A 27,291-nucleotide genomic window follows, 5' to 3' on the forward strand; every position below is an offset into this window, starting at 1 on the left:
AAGGAAAAATTTATTTTCATATTTTCCACATGAATTTGTGATCATCACTTCTGCTTTTTGTAACTATGATTGAACCTCACTATCACTAATAACTATAGTAGGAAAATGTCAATAGGACCAAAAGGATCATAAGGACATCTAGGTAGACATTATAACAAAACAGTTTTTGCACAACTATATGTTTTAACACAACGAAGGTCTAAATAAAAATCGATGTAATTCGAGAAACAACAATCCATGGACTTCTAATTATAATTCTAACCAAAGGTGCTGAGAAGAAGCAAGTACCTGCCCATGTCAATTGAAGAAAATAAAAGTTTACAACCAGTGGGGTCTAGGTCAATGTTATTAGACACACTAGCTTTTTCCAAGTGAGTATTTGGTTTCACTACTTATGTTCATTAAGAAAATAAGAATTTACAACCATTACGGTATATTTCAATGTCATCAGGCACACTATTGCTTCATCCAAGTGAGTCTTGCGTTGCAGTATGTATTTCCGTTAAGTTGATCTTCTGATCCTGCATATTTGGCCAAATAAAATAATTGGAACCATCCATATTGAAAACATACAAATAACAATGACCAAGGACTTGGAACATGAACTTACATCCTCTTTTCTGCTTGAGTATCTTCATAACGTGAGATTTGATAGCCTAATCAGAAACTTCGAGGATAAATAAGAATAAGGATAAATATGATATTAATTCATTTCCAGATTGCACGCTACTTCAAAGTCTCTATGGGACACACCTCTACCATGACCGTAGGCCACACCTCTACTATGAAAGCAGTCAACTTCATTGATGAGTTGTTGGAAGAATATTCTTACTTCATCTTCTCTTAATATTCCATTGCCAACCTTCTATCTCAAAAAGAAATGAGATGTTAAAGGCCATAACATAACACAATGAATATCTAGTCATTTAAATGAAAAATCCAAACAACAAATCCAATTTATTGTTTTCAAAAGACAGACGAGTCATTTAAATGACCAATCCAAACCACAAATCCAAATTATTATTTTTGTCAAAAGACGGATGGAAAATGCGCAGTTGTTCGATGGTTAAAAATTGAATTAGGCAAATATGATTGAAATTTAGAACCGATCTCTATTGCTTACGATTTTATAGGAAAGCTCACCTCCATTTACAAAATCAATTACAATATAGATCTTTGTTTTACTATACATGATGAGAAAACCAGATGGAAACACTTGCCGGTTTTAATTTTTTTAATTCCTTGGTATAACCAGTAACGCATTACATATTGTATTATTTAGATGAGGAAACTAGTAAAAGAATGCTCACATGTCTGCGTTGAAACATAATATTATATACATGCAGTATGAAATATTCATCTCATAGTGTAAGGGATCCATTTACATCAACAACAAAGCTTCACTTAGAAGATTTTTAACATCTAGTGATCTATAGCTAAGACAAAGGGAAATTAATCACTACAGTGTCAAAGGGCATAGTGAACCGAGAGGTAATGTTAACAGAATTTTCAAATCAAAGACAGTGGGACAAGTCTTGCCTTTTGCAATTTACGAGCACCTCAATAATTAACGTGCTTTCTATGCAATACACAACTTTAGTAGCCGCTTTGAAGATAATGTTGTTTCGCAGAAGCGTGTAAGTTCCATTTCTTTTAATGTTTTTTATTGGGAAATATCTATATCATTATCGTTGATGAAAAACAAATAACTATCAGAGTTAAAACGATGACAAAGGAAATGCTCTTTCCAAAAAGCTTGAGAAGGCTTGCTTTTTGCAATTTACCTTACTGTCGGACTGTATGTTGACGCTCTTGCTATGGTTCCTTGGTACTCAAATCCTTGAGTTCTGAACTTCCAGCCATGTGTATGGCCAATGTTATCTCTAGCATCAGAATTCCATTTTGCACAATTATGACGCCCCTTTTCCTCATCACTCTCTTACCTCATTTTTCCCCTTTTAACCACCCAATAACCTATGCAGTTTCGTGATGAAAATTGTCATTTGGACATAACTCAGCAACAAAATAAAGGATGTGGGTGACTTTACCAATCGTTCATAGTTAATATCTTTTCTTGCACACTCACGACCTGGATTAATATGGGTCCATTGTGCATAACGAGCTGGCACCTTGCTCATAGTTGAACACTTTGTCACGATCTTCCTTATTTGATGTTACATCTTTATGCCACGAGCGACTCGTACACACTAATTTGAAGGGACGCCATACCTAAAGTCACTTCCATGAAGGGTAAAGCTCCAAAATAAGAATTAATCATAGACAAGAGCAATAACCCCAATACTAAGATTTCCATAGACACATCTTCATTCACTAGAGTTACATGCCCTCTAGATTGATCTTTAATCTACTGGATGCTTCATAAAATAAAATAAGTATCCAAAGATCAGAGAAGTAACCAATTTTTCGATTCAAACGGAGATTCGAAATAGGAGAGCATTCAAAAATACTAGATGGATAATTATGAATATGAGAATAATAAGAGGTTAAATATTTAGTAATGTTTTTTTAAGGATTTAATATTTTTCTTATATATAGTATTGTAGGCTAATATTATGGTTTGAAAATTTATATATATAGAATGTAGGTGAATATTCCATAAAAAAAATTGTAATTTACTCTTAAAATTGGTAAATTTTTGGGTAATATCATTCATTTAATCACATATATATATATATATATATATAAGATCAATTTTTAACTAAATTGGCCAATATTTTTTTGAAAAAATATCTTAAAAATAACCCATTTGTGAAATTTCCCCTCTAAAAGTTTTCCATGGTTTATAATTTCCATACTATTTTTCCTCCCATATGTAGAAATTATCGAGTGGATCAAGTGGATCCTAGGTTATGCTCAGATTGGGACTCACAACATCATCAACAGTGGTGAGGTTGATCTGAAAAACCATAGATCACATAACGTCTCTAGGATAGATAAGCTTCACTGGTTGAAGCGATAAATAGATGAGGCGTCCTTAGACATATATACCCGAAGGCATCCCTCAATTGTGGATGCATTGCAAGAATAGTGAGGTGATTGAAAACCACTCACTGAGAAAGATGCACGAGTTTATCCTCCTTGATTAGTTCAAACTGCTGTAACTGAGGCACTCAGATCTATTTAAAAGAGTGCCTAGTGTTGCCATTCATGTGCCTAGGCTGTAGGATAAACTATTACAGCATAAAAAAATATTGTAAGCGTATATATATTAAAAGAGTAGGAATTTACTTCTACATCGAGTTAAAAAAATGTTGCATTATCTACTTCATTTCAGAGTATATTCACATTAGAAGAGTCACTACCTTTTTATCATTATATTCAAAACTCAGGTTAATGGCTACTGCAAAAACATTGTTATTATCAAACTGTTGCCTATGAGGATGGAATATGAAACTTGTGTTTGGAAAATTCGCCAAAAGACCACCATTTAATTAGAAAAATATCCACATTTCCCTTGGGCCACAAGCTATTTTGAAGGCTAAATCTATGGCACAAATTTTCGTTAAGCTTGTAATTTTACGAGTTAATAATAATAAATGGAAGTGAAAACAAAACCTATAATTTTAGACTTTAAATAGTCAGTTTTTCAACATGTATCTATGCATTATTACACAAAACTCTGCCATATGTTTATAATATATTACATACCTATAATTCTATGAAATTAGCCTAATAGAGACCAGCCCAAAAAGAAGAGAAGCTCTCCTTGAAGATAGAGTTCCATGGCACTCTCAATTTCACAAGGATTTTTTTTTATGGAAGTTGGAAGACACGTTGTTTCCATCTGTAATGCATAGGAGACACTCAAAATCAAGTGTATTCATTACTGTATCTTCGGACTAAATGACAAAATAGAAAACGTACCTTCACCTATTGTTGTGGAAAATTCATAGTGACAAAATTCATTGAGAGTTTTTAATTGAAGTTATTGCAAACTTCTTGTTACATATGGATTGTTTTTGCTAAAGGACATTATAATCCCTTTATAGTTTCAAATTCACATGGGTTGTCCTATTTCTCGATATGTTTCCTAATTCATCTCCTCTTCTTCCTGGCCTCTTTCACAAGATATGTTTAAGTAATCTATCTTTTCTATGGTTTTCCTTATTGTTGGACACATTACATATAAAAAAGATAATTTTAACTATAATTAAACCTTAGGAAATATCTTTAACATAATGCTTTATCACAATGAAAAGCTCATCTGATATATCAAAAACTCATTTTGATAATGTGAGAGAGAATCCTACATAATCAAGACAAACCTGCATTGCAATCAATGAAAATTTCAACCTTATTCAATCCTTAAACATGTCTATAAGCTCTTGGTATTGAGATTAACAAACCATACAAAAAAATATTTTGTAATCTATGAGAAATCGTTCCATAAGAGGTTAAAATTTTTAGTACATCTCAAAATATTATGAGAAATTGTTCCATAAGATGTTCAAATTTATAATACGTTTAAAAATATTAATAACGGAGGTTAAAAATGAATACGAGTTTCACCAATCTCATTAATCACGGTTAAATCTATTATACAACCTAACCTTTGCATTCTTGATATACATATGGAGAGTATGAAGTCAATATATTAATGTTAGAAATATCTTACCTAAAGAAATAGAATATGTAAACTTAATTTTATCTTACTAATACTTTATTCAAAGTGAAGAAGAAAGTGAAGAAGAAAGGGTAAAAAAATTACCTGGCTACAAAATCTTGGTAAGAAGTAAATAAATTTCACTGATTTTCATTATTAGTAACTCATATCATTCATGTCAAGAAGGAAATAAATTTTACTAATGTACACTATAAATAACGTATTTCATTTATGTCAATAGAAAAAGTATATGCATGTGTGTTAAAGACAACAATAGGGAATTTAGAAGGAATTCATTAAAATAAATATACAAGCCATAGTTATCTCATAAGAATACCTGATACAAAGAAGCACTCATTTTGATATAGTTGACACCCATGTAAGAAGTTATGATATCCATGTTATATGTATAATATCCTCATATAAGATGGATACTTACAGGTAGTCCAATAGTATAGCATAGCATGAAATTTTAAGATGAAATCCCCTCTCGAGTTGCAAAATGTCTAATGAGGTGTAGGAATATGAAGAACTCATCCTAAGTTGTTTATAATGTTAAGTAGCACTAGTAAAATATTGGCATGTAGTATAGTGCCTAGTCATTCTATGAGAATATACTATGAAGGAGGTTGTCATAAGTACCTGAGAGTATATTATGAAGGATGATCTCTTACACAGTTGTGCAGAACAAATCGTCGCCAAAGTTATTAAAGTGTTTTTTAAACATAACACGTAGAATAAAAATAAAATTAAATTAAAATGACTCGATAGACCATGTGGGCCCTCATGTGAGGGCCAAGTTCGTCAGAACGGTATCTACATAACATGGCATGGAGTCCTGAACCACGCCACTCAACATTACCACTTAACATTACATTATGCTAATATGTCTATATGGGGGCAGATGGTTGTCCTGTTCATAATATCATTGTCAAATTGGACTGGTAGAAGCCATTACCTCATTGAGTTAATCTCATACTGTTACTGCTAAAACATTTATGTTATTAGGGCTTTCATTAATCTTGATATTCATTGATCACAGACTAGTGGAGTTTGCCTCTCCAGCAGCAGCCACCCATTGGGGGTCAAGAAATCCAGACATCTTGAACACACGACCTGCAATGTTTGTGTTGTGCAAAATATTTCCAGGATTTTGAGCCAAATGTATCAAACTCACAACTTGGCCCTTCAGTCAAACCCGCAAAATGCCAAAAAAATTAACCTAGTGATGCTTTTAGCAAAATATACTAGGACAATCCTCGTACAACCTACTGGTGGATCTATTGTTGCATCTATAACTATTGGTGCTTAGTGATTATCGAACGTTGAATTGTACATGTGAGCTAAGGAATATGCTTTCATGACTAATAGTCAGTACCAGTTTCAATAAATTCATGGGGGAAAGGGATTTTCGATCTCTACTTCAAAGCATTTGAAAAAATATAGATAGTTATTGAAATTAAAAGTATGTATTGTAATTCCTCGATTGGGGTTCGAGTGGAAAATTGGATATGGTGGGATTCATGCCATAGATAGAGTTTTGAGGTGAAAGTATTGTGAGTGGTCTTGTATCTGCCCTCACACACTTACCATCCTCTGTAAGGTGGCTATATGCGTGCAAGGTATTAATGGTAACCAGAGAGACCGACTTCAAAACTTTTTGTTGGGATTTATGCCGTGAAATTAGAGCAAGTTGGAGGTAGTGGAGTCGTTATGGTGATAGGTCTACTGGAATCTTCTAGGGTTCTCTTGAACGTTCATCATGAAGCTTGCCACCCTCATGTACAAGGTATTTTCTTCTTCGTTGTTATCAACTATAGCGGGTATGTTCTCTAGTGTGTTTTCCCTTCCTTTCCCCTATGCTTAATATTTCTCAGATAATTTGTTGGAAATGGATCTCTGGGACAATGTTTTTGGTTAGAATGACTACATTTTTCAAAGCCTGGAAGGAAAGCGTTGTTTTTTTTTATGTGTAGTCTGAATTTGCTATAATTGTTTCTATTTGTGATAGTATTTTACTCTCCTAGATGGGAATGTATTTTTTTTTTCTGTGCCTTGGCATTCAATCTGCATTCTCTGCATGGGTGACTTAGTTTTATATTTTTTTTTCTTGTTGTCCCTGCCAGTCTTTAAGAGAAGGGGTCTTCTGCAAGAGTATCTTCTTGAATGGATTCCATTTTTTATCCTACGAAGGCTTGGGGTCCATTGGTTGATGTTTGAGGTCTATCTTCTTATACCCATCTCCTATTTGTGGGAAAAATTTTGTTTTATTGACTTTCTCCTCACATCTATGTGCAATTCTTTTGTGATACACCTACAAGTTCCAATTCTTGGTGCATGCACTAGGTCCTTAAGTTAGTTACTCACCTCGAGCTAGGGATTTTGGTTTACCATTCTATGGTGTTGTATCATTATCATGGACAACAAAATTTCAGTATGGCATGCCCTTCCTCTGGTGGAGGCACCACGATAGGAGAAGGAAGGGGACAAAGCTGTCATGTTGGGCTTCCGCATGGAGGCAACCATCCCTAGCCACATCCAGCTCAGGGTCAGGGCCGTAAATCGACCTCTTGTATTATTCATGAAGTGAATAAGGATTATCATATTGGCACTCATCCTTAGATTCACCAACTCATCTCTGGATGGGAAGTGGGACTTAATCAATAGGTAGCAAGTGAATAATTGAATGTGGAGGAAAGGAGAGAATTGGTGTTTGAACCTGGTCATTCCATAGGTTAGTCCTCTCAGTACAAGAAGATCATCTATCTCTATTGGTTGATGAAGATTATAGTGGCAAGAACCCTTACGACTCTCATAGCTATCCCCTGCAAGACCAATTCCAAACTTCAGGAAATTCATAAGGAATTCAAGCTTATACAACTCTAGATTCAGAAACAGATTCCCCATCTCAGTCACATAGAAAGGTATATTCCATGTCTCCCACAGACAAAATTACCTCACTTGAGTGTGGAAGTTCCAACTTCGATGCACTGTTTTGATGATTAGTAGCATGTCATGCATAATGTGGTTTTCAATTTTTGTTCTTTATAGGTGCAGGATTTGTAGACTTTGATATTATGTCTTAGATGTATACATAATAGGAGAATTAAGGATACTCAGACTTATATAGCTATGTTATACAACTCTAAACTATTTCACTTTTGGATGGCTTATAATGCAGTAAGGTGGCCAATATATTTGGTTTCGCGATGGGAAGATTGAGGCTACCTGACCATCTGATTATAGATGTAACCTTCTCCTTTTTTATGAATGAATGAAGAAGGTCATACCAATCTTACAAAAAAAATTAATTTTTTTTACTAATAAGTCTCCTATTAATCAAACTCATACTAGTAATATGTCATACTAATCATATGAGCATAGTAATCATATGAGCATAATAATCATATGGTCTTAGTACTACCATAATAACCATGACCGAGTAGTGGATTGAGATTAAATTACGACCATATAAGCTATATGGGAATGGAAAGGAATCGATTATACAACCTACAATACTCGTTATTAGGGAAACAACATAGATTCAATGAAGGCTAATCAAAATGCACTCGATACCAAAACAAACACTACTATAGGGATTAAACTCTCATAACCTTGAACATATCAGGGTCTACCATGAAATAATTTGCAAGTCCAAATCAAATTGGAATATGAGATTAAATGAATGAAATACGTTTTTCTTGGGGGAAGGAGTAAATCTCATATTCAATATACCCACCCATTCTTGGTCTTCCCAAACCATTTTGAAGTGTAATTTAATAATGGTCCACCTCACCAAATAGTCTTGTGTAAATGTTCTTTAACCCCTTGGGAAAATGGCATCCATAACAAAAATCAGACCGAGAGTTGGCCTCATTCTTGAGATTCCTATCTCTTGGAAACCTGGATGATAGGTTTTGTATATTTAATTATGAGATAATGCAATTGTTGCTTCCATTGTTAAATAGAATGAATAAATGCGGGGTTTATTTCCATAAAGAAAATCCATCAAATGAAATAGGATTGTGGTCTTGTGTGACTTAACCAGGGTTTGCTTGGTACCTCTCTCCCTCACTTTGCCTCTGTTGTGGTGGTAACCTCCTTGGGGAATCCTGTGGATAACTCAGGCCAAAGGCATTAGGGATAGAGTTGAAAATGGTAACACATGCATACTAAGATAGGAAAATTAGATTAACGTCTGAAATAACTTTAATAATTTATATACACGTATTAATTCGATTATTATAATTTACAAAAATATATAATAGTTTTATGGTCACATTAGTGTGCATGCCTCAACAACGCAGGTCTCAATAGCAAATATCGGGTAAAGTAGGAAAGAAATATGTGAACGAGATTATATTATTTAAAACCCTCGCTTGTACCTGCACAAAAATCTAAAATCAAAATTCCACTTCAACTCTTACACAACATCGCTCTCTCTCAATGGTACCTCACAACATTCACTTTTCTGAGGACTAACAGCCCAGTCTGCAAAATGAGCTACAAGAATTAACGCTCACTGAATCCCTCGGGTACATCCCTACCCATTCGGCTCTTAACTTGAAATAATATAGTTGGTGTTATGATGGAAATAAATGTAGTAATGTGGTAACGAAGAGGCACAACCACCATTCACGGGATTGAAAGAAGAGAGTGATGGGCCGATGAAGCATCATTTAAGAGTAAATATATGAACGATAGATGGGGAAATATATAGTTTTGAGAGTTGCAGAGCCTATTCCAAGTGCGACAACACATCCCAATTCTGGTAGCTGCATGTAATCATGCATTCAGGCCACTCTAGATAGAAGCATACATTCTATACAAACATTTAATGTTAATCAAGTAATGCTAAAGTAATTCTAGAATTACTTAATTAAGATTTTTTATTTTGATAATATGATTTATTGGACTAAGTTTTGTGCGTATCCACCTCAGAAAGAGGACAAATAACACCTCAAAATGCTTCACTGGCTCATAAATTTTTTTTCAATATGTAATAGGTTGGAGAAAAGGTATATTAAAACATATATTTTAAAACTTCAAGATTAATGGTTTGATTTATGCATAGAGATTAATATAGAGGAGCAAACCGATTACTATAGTCACTACTACCTGATTGCATGGACTAATAAGGGATCATTGAACTTGTGTTGCAATTGTAAAAATAAAATCCACGCTGTAATTTAGCAAATCTGTAAAACTGCGGAGTTACAATTTTAATTGCAATAAGAGATCACTGAACTTGCGCCACAATTGTAAAATTTAAATCCATGGTGTAATTTAGTAAAATTGTAAATACATTTAAGGAATGAATACCCTCATTTAAACCTTGCATCACACTCGCATCTTCGAAGAGTTAAACCTATGAGATAATTACAATTCCCACTGGTGATGCATAACAAATTGATGGTCTTGAATTTATTTTGTCTCCAAAACCGAGGTTATGTAGAAATGAGACCATTTAAAGGAAATTGATCAAGGTGAATTACTTTGTTTTTTAGATTACTGAGAATTAGCTACTTTCCCTCCACACTGCTAGTTTTCTATCTTCCAATGTCTCTAGAAAGCATAACATATAATTCTTAAATGTCTCTAGAAAGCATAAGATATATCAGATAATTAATTTAATGATTGCCAAAAAAATAATTTAACTAATATGTTTTTTACTATATCAATCTAGATTGATTTAATTTAGCATGTATCATGTGTAGAGAGATCAAAAATACAAATCATTTCTTAAAATATAAGATATAATTAAGTAATAGTTAATTTGTTACCCTTAATAAATTAAATTAGTTATAATACTATTATTAAATTGATATTTCTAATAATTAATTATAATAAATAAATAATATTTAATTATTATAAATTAATTAATATTTAATAATAATAAATTTGTTAATTAATGTAATTAATAATTATTTAATATTTTTTTTAAATTATAATGATAATGTTATTTCATGAATAATAACATGATTCAGGTATTATATTCCAGCGTCCATAATAACTCTGAATATTAAATAATGATGAAAGAAAATAATTAAAATAACATTTTTTTAACGAATTCAAATCGTGTAATTCTAAAATGATTAATTATAGTAAATAAATTATTAAATATAAGTAATGATTTCAAATTTTATTTTCATAATATAAAATCACTCAATTTTTATTTCATTTTGGAAATAATTCATTTTATTGGGATCCAAGTTATTTATTTAGTAATTAGATGTTAATTGTTTTAAATTTTAAAAATACATAATATTGAGTAGGGATTGAATTGCACATTGCCAGTATACCCATACTAGTTGTAAAATACATCTATTCACACAATAAAAATTATTTGTAACATTAACACTTTTATTAGTCCATGCCTCATCATGGAATATAGCATTATCCTTGCATCAAAGTGTGTTGACTTTGGATATTTTTTCTATTTTATTGCAATTTTAACCAAAGTTTGGAGAAAATGCTTAATTTTCCAATTTTCCCATAAATTGAAAAATAATTTTCTAATTTTCTGGTAGTCTTATTTCTAATTTTTGATTGGTTGAATGAGATCTGATGAGACATAATTCCCCTAGTGGATGGTGTTTTATTTTTGGTAATTTTTATTGCCTCACAAATAATTTAAAAATTGAAAAAAGACTAATTTTGTAAGTGGCAATTTTCTAGGTGAGTGATCCGACATTAACAATGAGGTTGGCACTGTTACACAGCTAGACTAGGGAATGATACCATAACTTATGTTGTTGTATATGCTTTATATATACATGGGAGGGGGGTGGGTTAAACAAATGTCTAACTCATTGTGCAGAAGAAGCGTCTTTTATGTGGGGGGTAGCTCAAAGAGAACAAATCTCGAATTGATATAATGTAACTCATATGATGCTAAATATCTTTACAAGATAACTCACAAACAATGAGTGTTATTTATAAATTTATAGTCCCTCTTCAACCAATTTTATAAACACTTTGTAGCGTAGAAGCAAACAATGCCCCTTCCAGATGCATGGTACCTTAAAAATATGTGTTGTAAAATATGTATATGTTGATTGTGGCTGATTTTCCCTATCTATATTCACTTATGAGTATGGATCATATATTTTCTCTATGGTATTATAATAAACATTCTCATATCTCAATTATTCATAATTATGTGCGGGAGAAAGTGTTCGACATGATGCATTTGCTCTGAACCTCCGCACTTCCATCTCTGCATCAAGTTCACTTATAAAGCATTTTGTAGATTTAAGATAGTATGAAAATGGATTTTACTATTTTTATTATGGATAAAGCATTTATGTTGATTGAAAAGCATAAAAAAAAAACTCATCCAATAAAAATGCTGAAGATACTTTACAAGCAAACCTATTCACAACCAAATTAATTTCTTAAAAAAAAGTGGGCCACAAAAAACATCTGCTACAAGAGAAAAAACATCTGACACAAGAGAAAATATTGGCATATGGCACTTGCCACACACATTACATCATTAGTGGCATGCTTTGATAATGTTATTTAAGACACGGTAGCACAAATTATTAGTTTGTAAGAGTAATAATTAATACCCTTAAAATTAAATGCTAAAATACAAGATTAAATTATAATTATTGAAATATAATCCATTAATCCATACGGCGGAGGTAAAGATGTGTGAATTTCGATGTGTAGATATTTCACTTGCATAAGGTAGGCCAAAAAAGCATCTTCTTGAAGCAAAAATCCTAGAATCTAGCATATGCCACATGGGTTAGATCAAAAGCGTTAATGGTTAAACAAAAAATAACAAGAGAAATAACTTTGCAACTAGAAACCATTAAAAAAAGAGACGAGGAAGCCACATAAATCATATGCTACAAACGAAAATCTCAGCATGTGGAATATACCACAAGGGTTACCTAAAAAGTGTTAACTGTCAATGCTTAAATGTATCTTGACATAGAAATCTAATAAAATTTATATGTTAATAATATGCAAAATATAATATAAAATCAAATAACTAACTTTAAAGTAAAAATATCTTAAACATTAAAGCCTGATATTAAATAATTAATTCTAAAATAAAATTGCTTGATGCTTAATGATGGCACATCCCCAATATGCTATAAAAGGTATAAAATAGCTTGAGAACTAACTCAGGTCTCGAATTTGAATGGTGGTTCATAGGGAGCTATTTCACAAAGGACATAACTAGCATTTGCATCAGATGTTGCAAAGGAAACGCCGTAAGGCATAAATTTAAATGGTCATTGAAAAGAAGATAAAGCATAGATAAAGCATAGATTTATCCCATGAATTAACTGTGAGCTTCCCCAGGCACTAAAAGTTGTAGGGAGGACAAAGGCAGGGTGTATTGATCCACTACAGTGGAAATGGACCGCTCAGAGACTGCGAAATGACCATAGCCTCGATGCTTGTCTAAGCTTGAGTTACGATGCACTAGGTAAGGAGACTATTCATTTGCAATTATTCTTTCTATGCATGGCTGCAACATTTGCAGAACACCAAATTATTCATGCCAACCATGTGATTCCATTGTGGGTGGGAGAAGGGTTGTTGGCAAGAAAAGATCGCCATCAACTTAGCTACAACCCATCCGCACTGGGAGGGGTTTATCTCAACCTTTTGGCAGATCGTTGTTTGATTGACAGGTATTTGAAAAAGAGGAAATGGGTGAGTAGCCACAGGTTGGAAAACAACGCAGCTACTCCCTTTTGAGTTTTTGGTGTGTTCACATGGATGTCAATGTGTGCTTTTATGCGATTGAGGAGGATACTAGATCTTGATCATCACAACTCTAAAAATATGGTGAAGCAAAGTTGTCAATATGGTCAATGGAATTTTTAATATCAACGTTCTTTTTCACATGGTAACTGGTATTGTAGGCTTATTTCGCGCTCTGCTTTGGACATTCTTTTCTGTCTACTATATTTTTCCCTGGCTTGGGTTAGCCATTTCTCTTTGCTCTGATTTTTTTTATTTTTTTGAGGGTTTGCTCTGTTCTTCTTTGCCATTTCTCTTCCTTTATGCAAAGTAATTCCATGCATCTCAAATTAAATTTGAATCTCATATAGGACCTTTTCCTTCATTATTCATCTTTGCCATTTCTTTCATGAGAAGAATATACTTCATTTTTGCAGCATAGATGGTTGCAAGTCTATCATACTCGGTAAGTTCACATCATATAGAAACCATGGCACTCACTACAGCAGTATAGAAATGAGCAACAACACAAGTTCATTTTGACAAATCAATTGATCTGTCATACAAAGGCCGCAGAGATGGAAAAAGAATGTGTCAACAAAAGATAATGTGGCACAGAGTTGTATCCTTTCCAAATTCTACTCTAACAAATCACCACATCATGACAAACAAATGTTAAGTTACTGCCCGTAGTTGGAACAATGATAAAGCAAATATATAAATATATAATAAAAACTGCATACTATTACTTGAACAGTAGATATACATACAACAGCTAGCAAACTGTAAAGGTTTTCCAAGGACAAAAACTATCCTCTATCAAAGGGATAGTATCTGGGAACAGAACGAAGTGACAAAAAAATTCATTAGAACCACATGTTTTACTACAATCCTGAAATAAATTACTAGAATCCTGAACTAAAGAATACAATGTCACAATTTTTCTTGCATACTGTAATGCTCTCAGATAGTTAGTCTAGAAAACGACATAACATAGATAAGAATCAATTTTCAATACCTCTGGAAGATGCCCTTGAAGCATGGGAAGATTGCATAGGACCTGTCATCGGTGGGGCTTGTGAGTCTGCAACCCAACTCGGCGATGTTCCAGAGACAGGTATTTGAAAAAGAGGAAATGGGCGAGTAGCCACAGGTTGGAAAACAACGCAACTACTCCCTTTTGAGTTTTTGGTGTGTTTACATGGATGTCAGAGTATGTGTGTTTTTATGCGATAGAGGAGGATACTAGATCTTGATCATCACCTGTTGCAAACAACTCTAAAAATATGGTGAAGCAAAGTTGTCCATATGGTCAATGGAATTTTTAATTCTTTAATATCAGCGTTCTCCGTCACATGGTAACTGGTATTGTAGAGTTATTTTGCACTCTTCTTTGGACATTCTTTTTCTGTCAACTATATTTTTTCCTGGCTTGGGTTAGTCATTACTCTTTGCTCTGATTTTTTTATTTTTTTTTAGGGTTTGCTCTGTTCTTCTCTACCATTTCTCTTCCCTTATGCAAATTAATTCCATGCATCTCAAATTAAATTTGAATCTTATATAGGACCTTTTCCTTCATTATTCATCTTTGCCATTTCTTTCACGATTGAGATATGACTGAGTGAATGAGAAATTTGCAGTGCTGAAACAAGAAAAATGGGTCAACCATAGAGTGGGTAATCATCATGATTTGCAATGGGTACCCCACAATTCTTCTATCAGGTGTGTATCTCAATCACAAATCCCTTCCTCTTCTGCAATGCTATTTTGCTAGAAACGAAACAATCTTGCATACAGATCACAGACTTTTCCAGCTCCTGAACCCTCAGTTCAAACTTTAACAGCAAGTCCATCTGCAGTGCAAAGCTTATTTGTAGGAGTTCCACCTTGTGATTTAATACAAGAAGTCTACCAACAATAAAGCAGTTGGATTTCTCGGCAGACCACCAGTCCAGGTTCTTGGCGTTTTAGGTGTTCAATATGCTACTTATGATTTCTTGAAAGTGCACTACTAAATTTATCCAGATTGAAGGCGTTGCTATAATTAAGGGTTGATTTCTGCCAAATAAGCAGCTTGTCCTTCTATGTAGACCATGGTGGTAGTTATCTAGGCTGTACATGTTTTCAGAAATGAAGAATATACTTCATTTTTGCAGCATAGATGGTTGCAAGTCTATCATAATCGGTAAGTTCACATCATATAGCAACCATGGCACTCACTACAACAGTGTAGAAATGAGCAACAACACGAGTTCATTTTGACAAATCAACTAATCTTTCATCGAGATACAGGGCATATGTGCGTACAAATGCGGAATAGTCCCAAGCATTTGAGTGTGAATCATCTCTAAAATCAGACAGATTGAGCAGGCGTGCACCACGCCTCATTCCCTGAAGAACTTCCCGCTCAAAACTTGGATCACCGTCCTGAAATAGCCTATGAATGAGCATCAGCGCCTTCATTGCCACTATCCAATTGTGCATTTTGATGATCCTCTTGGACAGACTGTGGACACAAGCACTAACATAACCCTTGGAATAAGAGGTGAGGTGAAAAATTTCATACACATATTTTTCATCTATAGGTACTTCATCATGACTTGTTGCCATTACAATGGCAGCATCCAGATCCGGCGCATTGTTGCTTGCAACCTTTGCTATACTAATACTCGTCTGGTCCTTCACAGCACCAAGAGCTTTCCTTAGCTTACTTGGAGCCATTCGCAAATCTCAAAAAGCACAATTAACCTTAACAAAGGTTTGATCTCAAAAAAGGCAATTCAAGCTCTAAAAAAACCAAATTTCTACCAACGGGACCTAATCTCCCTACTGCACTTTTCACGGTCTAAATTCCCCAAATAATGACAAAATGTATGGCTAACGGCAAACTTGCCGATTTCACCGCCCTGGAACACCACCAGCCAAATCTCTCCACGAGAAGCGATGTCGGGGACCTCAAAGACACGGATTAAACCCTGTTATAAAAGCAGCCGACGTCAAAGGCCACAAATTACCGGCGAATATCCTCCACAGCTGGGGTTTCAGCTCAATTAGGTATATCAATTGCAAAATTTCAAAAAAATCCAAACCTACGTAACCCAAATAACAGCTAAATCAGAGAAGATATCCAAAACATATGAGAAAGATGACAATATCCTCGCTTGAAATTAAAGCAAACAAAATCTCTGCAAGATTTAAAAAATGCAACAAAATCCATTATCAAAAAGCAGAACACGGATCTCCAATAAAAAAGATAAAATTTCACTAAATAATCCTATACATCGCACATCTATAAATACAAGAGTACAGCTTCCATCTCGAAAATGAAGATCGAATCGCCGGATCTAAGATTTGAGCAAAATTTTCCTCCAAAACATAAATCAAGCCACCTGTCTTTCAAAAACTTTACAGAATCTCTCAAAAATACCTGGACAGCGGCCGATATAAATGGATCCTTTGACGCCGGTTCGAATCCTCCTCTCGCCAATCTCCAGCAAAGCTATAAACCATTGAGAAAATCCTCTTCTTCAAATATGAATCCATGTTATATTGTCGTAGAGGAAGAACTTTGATTGAACATTTTAAAAGCCATGGACGAAGACGGCCGACCTACAGAGCACAAAATCCATCCATCTTACCAATGAAAAATGCCTGGATCCACTACCACGACAAATTTGCTGGAATTTGATGGATTTTGGAATGCAAAATAAAATTTGATGATTTTTGGAATCCTCTTCTGCATTATTTCATAGTCTGAGATTGACGGTGAGCTCCTACTTGAAGATGCCCTTGAAGCATGGGCAGATTGCATAGGCCCTGTCATCGGCAGGGCTTGTGAGTTTGCAACCCAACTCGGCGGCGTTCCAGAGACAGGTATTTGAAAAAGAAGAAATGGGAAGTGCTTTCCTCGGTGCTGGAAGTCCTTGAATTGCAGAACAACCCCAGGACCTGCGGGCACGAAAAGAAACAGAGAATTACCAGATTCCATGCATCTCAAATTAAATTTGAATCTTATATAGGACCTTTTCCTTCATTATTCATCTTTGCCATTTCTTTCACGATTGAGATATGACTGAGTGAATGAGAAATTTGCAGTGCTGAAACAGGAAAAATGGGTCAACCATAGAGTGGGTAATCATCATCATTTGGAGTGGGTACCCCACAATTCTGCTATCAGGTGTGTATCTCAATCGCAAATCCCTTCCTCTTCTGCAATGCTATTTTGCTGGAAACGAAACAATCTTGCATACAGATCACAGACTTTTCCAGCTCCTGAACCCTCAGTTAAACCATTGAGAAAATCCTCTTCTTCAAATATGAATCCACATTATATTGTCGTAGAGGAAGAACTTTGATTGAACATTTTAAAAGCCATGGACGGAGACGGCCGACCTACAGAGCACAAAATCCATCCATCTTACCAATGAAAAATGCTTGGATCTACTACCGCGACAAATTTGCTGGAATTTGATGGATTTTGGAATGCAAAATAAAATTTGATGATTTTTGGAATCCTCTTCTGCATTATTTCATAGTCTGAGATTGACGGTGAGCTCCTACTTGAAGATGCCCCTGAAGCATGGGCAGATTGCATAGGCCCTGTCATGGGCAGGGCTTGTGAGTTTGCAACCCAACTCGGCGGCGTTCCAGAGACAGGTATTTGAAAAAGAAGAAATGGGAAACGCTTTCCTCGGTGCTGGAAGTCCTTGAATTGCAAAACAACCCCAGGACCTGCAGGCAGGAAAAGAAACAGAGAATTACCAGATTCCATGCATCTCAAATTAAATTTGAATCTTATATAGGACCTTTTCCTTCATTATTCATCTTTGCCATTTCTTTCACGATTGAGATATGACTGAGTGAATGAGAAATTTGCAGTGCTGAAACAAGAAAAATGGGTCAACCATAGAGTTGGTAATCATCATCATTTGGAGTGGGTACCCCACAATTCTGCTATCAGGTGTGTATCTCAATCGCAAATCCCTTCCTCTTCTGCAATGCTATTTTGCTAGAAACGAAACAATCTTGCATACAGATCACAGACTTTTCCAGCTCCTGAACCCTCAGTTCAAACTTTAACAGCAAGTCCATCTGCAGTGCAAAGCTTATTTGTAGGAGTTCCACCTTGTGATTTAATACAAGAAGTCTACCAACAATAAAGCAGTTGGATTTCTCGGCAGACCACCAGTCCAGGTTCTTGGCATTTTAGGTGTTCAATATGCTACTTATGATTTCTTGAAAGTGCACTACCTAATTTATCCAGATTGAAGGCGTTGCTATAATTAAGGGTTGATTTCTGCCAAATAAGCAGCTTGTCCTTCTATGTAGACCATGGTGGTAGTTATGTAGGCTGTACATGTTTTCATAAATGAAGAATATACTTCATTTTTGCAGCATAGATGGTTGCAAGTCTATCATAATCGGTAAGTTCACATCATATAGCAACCATGGCACTCACTGTAGAAATGAGCAACAACACGAGTTCATTTTGACAAATCAACTGATCTTTCATCGAGATACAGGGCATATGTGCGTACAAATGCGGAATAGTCCCAAGCATTTGAGTGTGAATCATCTCTAAAATCAGACAGATTGAGCAGGCGTGCACCACGCCTCATTCCCTGAAGAACTTCCCGCTCAAAACTTGGATCACCGTCCTGAAATAGCCTATGAATGAGCATCAACACCTTCATTGCCACTATCCAATTGTGTGTTTTGTTGATCCTCTTGGATAGACTGTGGGCACAAGCACTAACATAACCCCTAGAATAAGAGGTGAGGTGCAAAATTTCATACACATATTTTTCATCTATAGGTACTTCATCATGACTTGTTGCCTTTACAATGGCAACATCTAGATCCGGCGCATTGTTGCTTGCAACCTTTGCTATACTAATACTCGTCTGGTCCTTCACAGCACCGAGAGCTTTCCTTAGCTTACTTGGAGCCATTCGCAAATCTCAAAAAGCACAATTAACCTTAACAAAGGTTTGATCTCAAAAAAGGCAATTCAAGCTCTGAAAAAACCAAATTTCTACCAACGGGACCTAATCTCCCTACTGCACTTTTCACGGTCTAAATTCCCCAAATAATGACAAAATGTATGGCTAACGGCAAACTTGCCGATTTCACCGCCCTGGAACACCACCAGCCAAATCTCTCCACGAGAAGCGATGCCGGGGACCTCAAAGACACGGATTAAACCCTGTTATAAAAGTAGCTGACGTCAAAGGCCACAAATTACCGGCGAATATCCTCCACAGCTGGGGTTTCAGCTCAATTGGGTATATCAATTGCAAAATTTCAAAAAAATCCAAACCTACGTAACCCAAATAACAGCTAAATCAGAGAAGAAATCCAAAACATATGAGAAAGATGACAATATCCTCGCTTGAAATTAAAGCAAACAAAATCTCTGCAAGATTTTAAAAATGCAACAAAATCCATTATCAAAAAGCAGAACACGGATCTCCAATAAAAAAGATAAAATTTCACTAAATAATCCTATACATCGCACATCTATAAATACAAGAGTACAGCTTCCATCTTGAAATGAAGATCGAATCGCCGGATCTAAGATTTGAGCAAAATTTTCCTCCAAAACATAAATCAGGCCACCTGACTTTCAAAAACTTTACAGAATCTCTCAAAAATACCTGGACAGCGGCCGATATAAATGAATCCTTTGACGCCGGTTCGAATCCTCCTCTCGCCAATCTCCAGCAAAGCTATAAACCATTGAGAAAATCCTCTTCTTCAAATATGAATCCACATTATATTGTCGTAGAGGAAGAACTTTGATTGAACATTTTAAAAGCCATGGACGGAGACGGCCGACCTACAGAGCACAAAATCCATCCATCTTACCAATGAAAAATGCTTGGATCCACTACCGCGACAAATTTGCTGGAAATTGATGGATTTTGGAATGCAAAATAAAATTTGATGATTTTTGGAATCCTCTTCTGCATTATTTCATAGTCTGAGATTGACGGTGAGCTCCTACTTGAAGATGCCCCTGAAGCATGGGCAGATTGCATAGGCCCTGTCATCGGCAGGGCTTGTGAGTTTGCAACCCAACTCGGCGGTGTTCCAGAGACAGGTATTTGAAAAAGAAGAAATGGGAAGTGCTTTCCTCGGTGCTGGAAGTCCTTGAATTGCAGAACAACCCCAGGACCTGCAGGCAGGAAAAGAAACAGAGAATTACCAGATTAAAGAAAACAAGAAAACAAAAGAATGTTCAGATACCTAATGTGTAAATCGCTACAAGACGGCTAACCCATCAACAAAAATTAAGCTTACTTGCACCCTGTGAAACTGGATTCTGGATGGTATTCGGTAGCAGTAGTTGGCAGTAGCAGTGGATAGGCAAGACGCATAGACCGGTTCACTGCAACGTCGTGGCCAAGAGGCAATAACTGCCACCCAAGAGGCAACCCTAGCTGAGTTAGGGTTTTGCAGAGCGTTTTCACAGAGCATGGCATCGAACACCCTAGATGAGTTAGGGTTTTGCAGAGCTTTTTCACAGAGCTTGGCATCGAACAACTGAGTTATTTCTGTTAATGAAAAGGCTTAGGGTTAGATGCACCCAGCGGAGCCACCGAACCGAGAACCGAGTTGTTACAGGTAATGAACAGTCTCAGGGTTAGATGCACCTAGTGGAGCCACTGAACCGATTTAATTGCCTTGATAGCATCTAACGGTGGAAAAACATTTAATCGTCTAACAACGCATCTAATGGTCAAGATTATGACAGAAAGGCAATTGGGGAGGTTGATTTCAGAGGGGAACGCCTTACGGCGTAAAAATAAATAAATAATAACCACCATACAATAAATCAATAATAGTTCACTACATTTGTCATAATTCCCGGTAAAATATCACATTATTCTTATAAAATAAAATAAACATGTAAATTAATAATTAAATACTTTTAAACAAATATCGATCGCATTTAATTTATTGATAATCATTATCATTAAATACGGCTTCCTCATTGCATTTATAATTTCCATCTACCATAAATCTGGCCATGAACTTTTGATTCGTTGATAACTTTAATTTGGAATGAAAATTGGACTTCTTTTAATAAAAAGAATACTTCGGATTGCTTTATTGAAATACTCAGTGTGAAGGAGAGGATTTCTCATTCCACACGTATGAAAACTATGCCCATTTGCCAGAACCATACGCCAATTTCCTGTCTCCTTATCCGTTTCTAGAACTGTGAAACGCACATTTGCATAATATTAGCGAAAAATTTCAATGTCACAGACGAAATGAGATTTCTATTTCATATTAGGCAATTATCTATTTATTTAAATGAGCAGTGGGTTTCGAAGTGATAAGGACATATTTTAATTGGTAGAACTTGCCTGTTTAGCAGGCATGGGATTTGTTTTTGTCACAACTCTTTTATCCAGGATTGGAGTGTTTACAGCATGATGGTGATGACGATGTCCTACACACAATGTATTAAATAAATGTATTAGAAATGAAGAAACCCATATTGCAAATCATTTGATTAAGATATTGATAATACCTCAAACCAAATCCCTACCCTTTGTGAGCGGTGTTTGCAACAGAAAGAAGCATGATCCAATGACAAAGTAACAGAGCAGGAGCACTAAACCCTTCATGTAGTTTGAAGTTCCATCCTGTACAAAAATCAATTACATGATACAAATAAAAGCAGAGTGGACATGTATTTAAATGCTATAACAAAAAATAAACATACAGCTATCTTAACCTTTGGATTCTTTACAAATCAGGGTGTTATGATGAATCTAACACCCAAGAGGCAACCCTAGCTGAGTTAGGGTTTTGCAGAGCATTTTCACAGAGCATGGAATCGAACACCCTAGATGAGTTAGGGTTCTGCAGAGCTTTTTCACAGAGCTTGGCATCGAACAACTGAGTTATTTCTGTTAATGAAAACGCTTAGGGTTAGATGCACCCAGCGGAGCCACCGAACCGAGAACCGAGTTGTTACAGGTAATGAACAGTCTCAGGGTTAGATGCACCTAGTGGAGCCACTGAACCGATTTAATTGCCTTGATAGCTAAGAGTGGAAAAACATTTAATCGTCTAACAACGCATCTAATGGTCAAGATTATGACAGAAAGGCAATTGGGGAGGTTGATTTCAGAGGGGAACGCCTTACGGCATAAAAATAAATAAATAATAACCACCATACAATAAATCAATAATAGTTCACTACATTTGTCATAATTCCCGGTAAAATATCACATTATTCTTATAAAATAAAATAAACATGTAAATTAATAATTAAATACTTTTAAACAAATATCGATCGCATTTAATTTATTGATAATCATTATCATTAAATAAGGCTTCCTCATTGCATTTATAATTTCCATCTACCATAAATCTGGCCATGAACTTTTGATTCGTTGATAACTTTAATTTGGAATGAAAATTGGACTTCTTTTAATAAAAAGAATACTTCGGATTGCTTTATTGAAATACTCAGTGTGAAGGAGAGGATTTCTCATTCCACACGTATGAAAACTATGCCCATTTGCCAGAACCATACGCCAATTTCCTGTCTCCTTATCCGTTTCTAGAACTGTGAAACGCACATTTGCATAATATTAGCGAAAAATTTCAATGTCACAGACGAAATGAGATTTCTATTTCATATTAGGCAATTATCTATTTATTTAAATGAGCAGTGGGTTTCGAAGTGATAAGGACATATTTTAATTGGTAGAACTTGCCTGTTTAGCAGGCATGGGATTTGTTTTTGTCACAACTCTTTTATCCAGGATTGGAGTGTTTACAGCATGATGGTGATGACGATGTCCTGCACACAATGTATTAAATAAATGTATTAGAAATGAAGAAACCCATATTGCAAATCATTTGATTAAGATATTGATAATACCTCAAACCAAATCCCTACCCTTTGTGAGCGGTGTTTGCAACAGAAAGAAGCACGATCCAATGACAAAGTAACAGAGCAGCAGCACTAAACCCTTCATGTAGTTTGAAGTTCCATCCTGTACAAAAATCAATTACATGATACAAATAAAAGCAGAGTGGACATGTATTTAAATGCTATAACAAAAAATAAACATACAGCTATCTTAACCTTTGGATTCTTTACAAATCAGGGGGTTATGATGAATCTAATGAGTCTAGATTTGTCTATTATCACCTACGACAAATGATGAATGAAATAAGTTTCTGGATATCATAACATTGCAATAGGGGGCCAGAGTCCAAAGTTCAAACCTGTAAGATACATGCTGTTATTAGTACAGTGGCAAATAGAGCAACAGTCTCCAGGATATGAAAATCCAAGTCCATGGGTTTTCCCATAATCCATGCATCTCAAATTAAATTTGAATCTTATATAGGACCTTTTCCTTCATTATTCATCTTTGCCATTTCTTTCACGATTGAGATATGACTGAGTGAATGAGAAATTTGCAGTGCTGAAACAAGAAAAATGGGTCAACCATAGAGTGGGTAATCATCATCATTTGGAGTGGGTACCCCACAATTCTGCTATCAGGTGTGTATCTCAATCGCAAATCCCTTCCTCTTCTGCAATGCTATTTTGCTGGAAACGAAACAATCTTGCATACAGATCACAGACTTTTCCAGCTCCTGAACCCTCAGTTCAAACTTTAACAGCAAGTCCATCTGCAGTGCAAAGCTTATTTGTAGGAGTTCCACCTTGTGATTTAATACAAGAAGTCTACCAACAATAAAGCAGTTGGATTACTCGGCAGACCACCAGTCCAGGTTCTTGGCGTTTTAGGTGTTCAATATGCTACTTATGATTTCTTGAAAGTGCACTACCTAATTTATCCAGATTGAAGGCGTTGCTATAATTAAGGGTTGATTTCTTCCAAATAAGCAGCTTGTCCTTCTATGTAGACCATGGTGGTAGTTATCTAGGCTGTACATGTTTTCAGAAATGAAGAATATACTTCATTTTTGCAGCATAGATGGTTGCAAGTCTATCATAATCGGTAAGTTCACATCATATAGCAACCATGGCACTCACTACAGCAGTGTAGAAATGAGCAACAACACGAGTTCATTTTGACAAATCAACTGATCTTTCATCGAGATACAGGGCATATGTGCGTACAAATGCGGAATAGTCCCAAGCATTTGAGTGTGAATCATCTCTAAAATCAGACAGATTGAGCAGGCGTGCACCACGCCTCATTCCCTGAAGAACTTCCCGCTCAAAACTTGGATCACCGTCCTGAAATAGCCTATGAATGAGCATCAGCGCCTTCATTGCCACTATCCAATTGTGTGTTTTGCTGATCCTCTTGGACAGACTGTGGACACAAGCACTAACATAACCCCTGGAATAAGAGGTGAGGTGCAAAATTTCATACACATATTTTTCATCTATAGGTACTTCATCATGACTTGTTGCCTTTACAATGGCAACATCCAGATCCGGCGCATTGTTGCTTGCAACCTTTGCTATACTAATACTCGTCTGGTCCTTCACAGCACCGAGAGCTTTCCTTACCTTACTTGGAGCCATTCGCAAATCTCAAAAAACACAATTAACCTTAACAAAGGTTTGATCTCAAAAAAGGCAATTCAAGCTCTGAAAAAACCAAATTTCTACCAACGGGACCTAATCTCCCTACTGCACTTTTCACGGTCTAAATTCCCCAAATAATGACAAAATGTATGGCTAACGGCAAACTTGCCGATTTCACCGCCCTGGAACACCACCAGCCAAATCTCTCCACGAGAAGCGATGCCGGGGACCTCAAAGACACGGATTAAACCCTGTTATAAAAGCAGCCGACGTCAAAGGCCACAAATTACCGGCGAATATCCTCCACAGCTGGGGTTTCAGCTCAATTAGGTATATCAATTGCAAAATTTCAAAAAAAATCCAAACCTACGTAACCCAAATAACAGCTAAATCAGAGAAGACATCCAAAACATATGAGAAAGATGACAATATCCTCGCTTGAAATTAAAGCAAACAAAATCTCTGCAAGATTTAAAAAATGCAACAAAATCCATTATCTAAAAGCAGAACACGGATCTCCAATAAAAAAGATAAAATTTCACTAAATAATCCTATACATCGCACATCTATAAATACAAGAGTACAGCTTCCATCTCGAAAATGAAGATCGAATCGCCGAATCTAAGATTTGAGCAAAATTTTCCTCCAAAACATAAATCAGGCCACCTGACTTTCAAAAACTTTACAGAATCTCTCAAAAATACCTGGACAGCGGCCGATATAAATGGATCCTTTGACGCCGGTTCGAATCCTCCTCTCGCCAATCTCCAGCAAAGCTATAAACCATTGAGAAAATCCTCTTCTTCAAATATGAATCCACATTATATTGTCGTAGAGGAAGAACTTTGATTGAACATTTTAAAAGCCATGGACCGAGACGGCCGACCTACAGAGCACAAAATCCATCCATCTTACCAATGAAAAATGCTTGGATCCACTACCGCGACAAATTTGCTGGAAACCCAGTGGAGCCACTGAATCGATTTAATTGCCTTTGATAGCATCTAACGGTGGAAAAACATTTAATCGTCTAACAACGCATCTAATGGTCAAGATTATGACAGAAAGGAAATTGGGGAGGTTGATTTCAGAGGGGAACGCCTTACGGCGTAATTAATGTTACAAATTCTTCTTGTGCGAGAGATGAGGTATCTGGGGAAATGGGGGTGCATAGGGAACCTAATGTTAAAATCTTTCTTTTTGTAGAGATTTTACTGTGTGGAGGACGAAGTATGTGCGGGAGAGTAGTTGCATAGAGCTATGATTTTAAAGATATTGAAAATGGGGGGTTTCGTGGATGCTCTAATATTGTGTTATTGGTCTAAGCATTGGTGTTAGAAGCGAATATTTGTGGAGGATAGTGTAGGAGAACATGATAATTAATATTATTTTTTATGAGAGATTTTTCAGCGTAAATCACATGATATTTCATTTGTCGACGCGTTTCAAACCAACTAGTGTGGTTCATCATCAGGGCAAGTTGAAGAATCAGATCTAGCTATGCATGTTAAATAGTCAGAGCAGAGCATCCAACGACTAAATTTTAGACCAAGTAACGGCTATGTAGACTAACGGCTAAATTTGACTAGGAAACAGCTAGTTGGATCAGAGTAGGGGCATAACCTTGTTAAGTTAATATTAAAATTGATCATTAGATATATTCTTATTAAATTAAAAGTTAAAGGGACATATAAATATAGAAGTTTTAACCATATATATGAAATGTATATATTATACTTTTTAAAATATATTAAAATAAGTTATAAATTAAAGGTTAGTTATAAAAGTTGTTAACTAAATATATAAATATATAAATATTAGAGTGATTTAAGGGTTAGAAAGAAATTATTATTATTATTATTATTATTGTTATTATTATTTATTTATTTAGAAAATTATCATAGATCGATTTCACGATTATTTTTCTTTCTTAATTAAGTTAAAATTATTATAATATAACTAATCGCATGAACAAAATGTTATTAAAACCTCAAATTAAATCAACTAGTCATCAAAGAACAAAGGCTACCTGATACGGGTAACAAGGGGAAATGTACCAGGAAGAAATCAAGAACAAGCTATAATCTAGGGGTGGGGGAGGGGGGGGGGGAAGGGAAGAAAACGACTAGGAAGGGAGGGTTGGGATCCATCAACTATTGATCTTCTAGCCATCCTCTCTATTGAGATTGCTCGACCTTTTTTCAATCTCAAGGGCCTCCCTAAATTTCCAGCGATGGAAATGCAAAACCCTAGCAATAACATAAGCCTCCTCAATACAGACATGATGATTGGTTTTCTTCACATGTTCTACTAAAGTGGAAGACTTGGTTCTCCTATGCTGAAGGTTAGCTGCGTGTTCACTAATCCTTTGATTAATGGAGCGATCAGTCTCACCAATATAGGGGGTCCCACAATA

General features: G+C 35.6%; 2 protein-coding genes, 1 long non-coding RNA gene and 1 pseudogene across 9 annotated transcripts; all 4 read right to left on the reverse strand.

Annotated features, from left to right (window-relative positions):
• Nucleotides 1–15,970: 15,970 nt before the first annotated feature.
• On the reverse strand, nucleotides 15,971–17,264 carry LOC149151015 (uncharacterized). Of its 2 annotated transcripts, none has more exons than XR_016263134.1 (2): nucleotides 16,761–17,264; nucleotides 15,971–16,422 (listed from the first exon to the last, which is right to left on the reverse strand). It is a non-coding gene; the product is annotated as an uncharacterized LOC149151015 (long non-coding RNA). The 2 variants fall into 2 exon arrangements; XR_016263133.1 differs by having other exon boundaries at nucleotides 15,971–16,518.
• Nucleotides 17,265–19,351: 2,087 nt separating this feature from the next.
• On the reverse strand, nucleotides 19,352–21,199 carry LOC149151016 (uncharacterized). Its single transcript, XM_089438161.1, has 3 exons — nucleotides 20,636–21,199; nucleotides 19,990–20,510; nucleotides 19,352–19,538 (listed from the first exon to the last, which is right to left on the reverse strand). The coding sequence occupies exons 1-2, from the start codon at nucleotides 20,869–20,871 to the stop codon at nucleotides 20,336–20,338; spliced, it is 411 nt and encodes a 136-aa protein (XP_089294287.1). The 5' UTR covers nucleotides 20,872–21,199; the 3' UTR covers nucleotides 19,352–19,538; nucleotides 19,990–20,335.
• A 126-nt stretch (nucleotides 21,200–21,325) lies between these two features.
• LOC149151017 (vacuolar cation/proton exchanger 1a-like) lies at nucleotides 21,326–23,727 on the reverse strand. Of its 3 annotated transcripts, none has more exons than XR_016262257.1 (7): nucleotides 23,591–23,727; nucleotides 23,259–23,331; nucleotides 23,074–23,159; nucleotides 22,800–22,922; nucleotides 21,894–21,990; nucleotides 21,709–21,794; nucleotides 21,326–21,557 (listed from the first exon to the last, which is right to left on the reverse strand). XR_016262257.1 is itself a non-coding variant. In XM_089438162.1 (4 exons), the coding sequence occupies exons 1-4, from the start codon at nucleotides 23,675–23,677 to the stop codon at nucleotides 22,917–22,919; spliced, it is 276 nt and encodes a 91-aa protein (XP_089294288.1). In that variant the 5' UTR covers nucleotides 23,678–23,727; the 3' UTR covers nucleotides 21,997–22,916. The 3 variants fall into 3 exon arrangements, 1 of the variants encoding a protein (XP_089294288.1); XR_016262256.1 differs by having other exon boundaries at nucleotides 23,259–23,355; XM_089438162.1 differs by lacking the exons at nucleotides 21,326–21,557; nucleotides 21,709–21,794; nucleotides 21,894–21,990 and having other exon boundaries at nucleotides 21,997–22,922; nucleotides 23,259–23,355.
• Nucleotides 23,728–24,069: 342 nt separating this feature from the next.
• On the reverse strand, nucleotides 24,070–25,791 carry LOC149151018 (putative clathrin assembly protein At2g25430 pseudogene; annotated as a pseudogene). Of its 3 annotated transcripts, none has more exons than XR_016262254.1 (2): nucleotides 25,580–25,791; nucleotides 24,070–25,126 (listed from the first exon to the last, which is right to left on the reverse strand). The product of XR_016262254.1 is annotated as a putative clathrin assembly protein At2g25430 pseudogene, transcript variant X2 (transcript). The 3 variants fall into 3 exon arrangements; XR_016262255.1 differs by having other exon boundaries at nucleotides 24,070–25,184; XR_016262253.1 differs by having other exon boundaries at nucleotides 24,070–25,241.
• Nucleotides 25,792–27,291: the final 1,500 nt, after the last annotated feature.

This window comes from Pinus tabuliformis, chromosome 9 (genome assembly GCF_031772625.1).
Source record: "Pinus tabuliformis cultivar Carrire ecotype Pingquan chromosome 9, CPIR1, whole genome shotgun sequence".
Lineage (NCBI taxonomy): Eukaryota > Viridiplantae > Streptophyta > Pinopsida > Pinales > Pinaceae > Pinus > Pinus tabuliformis.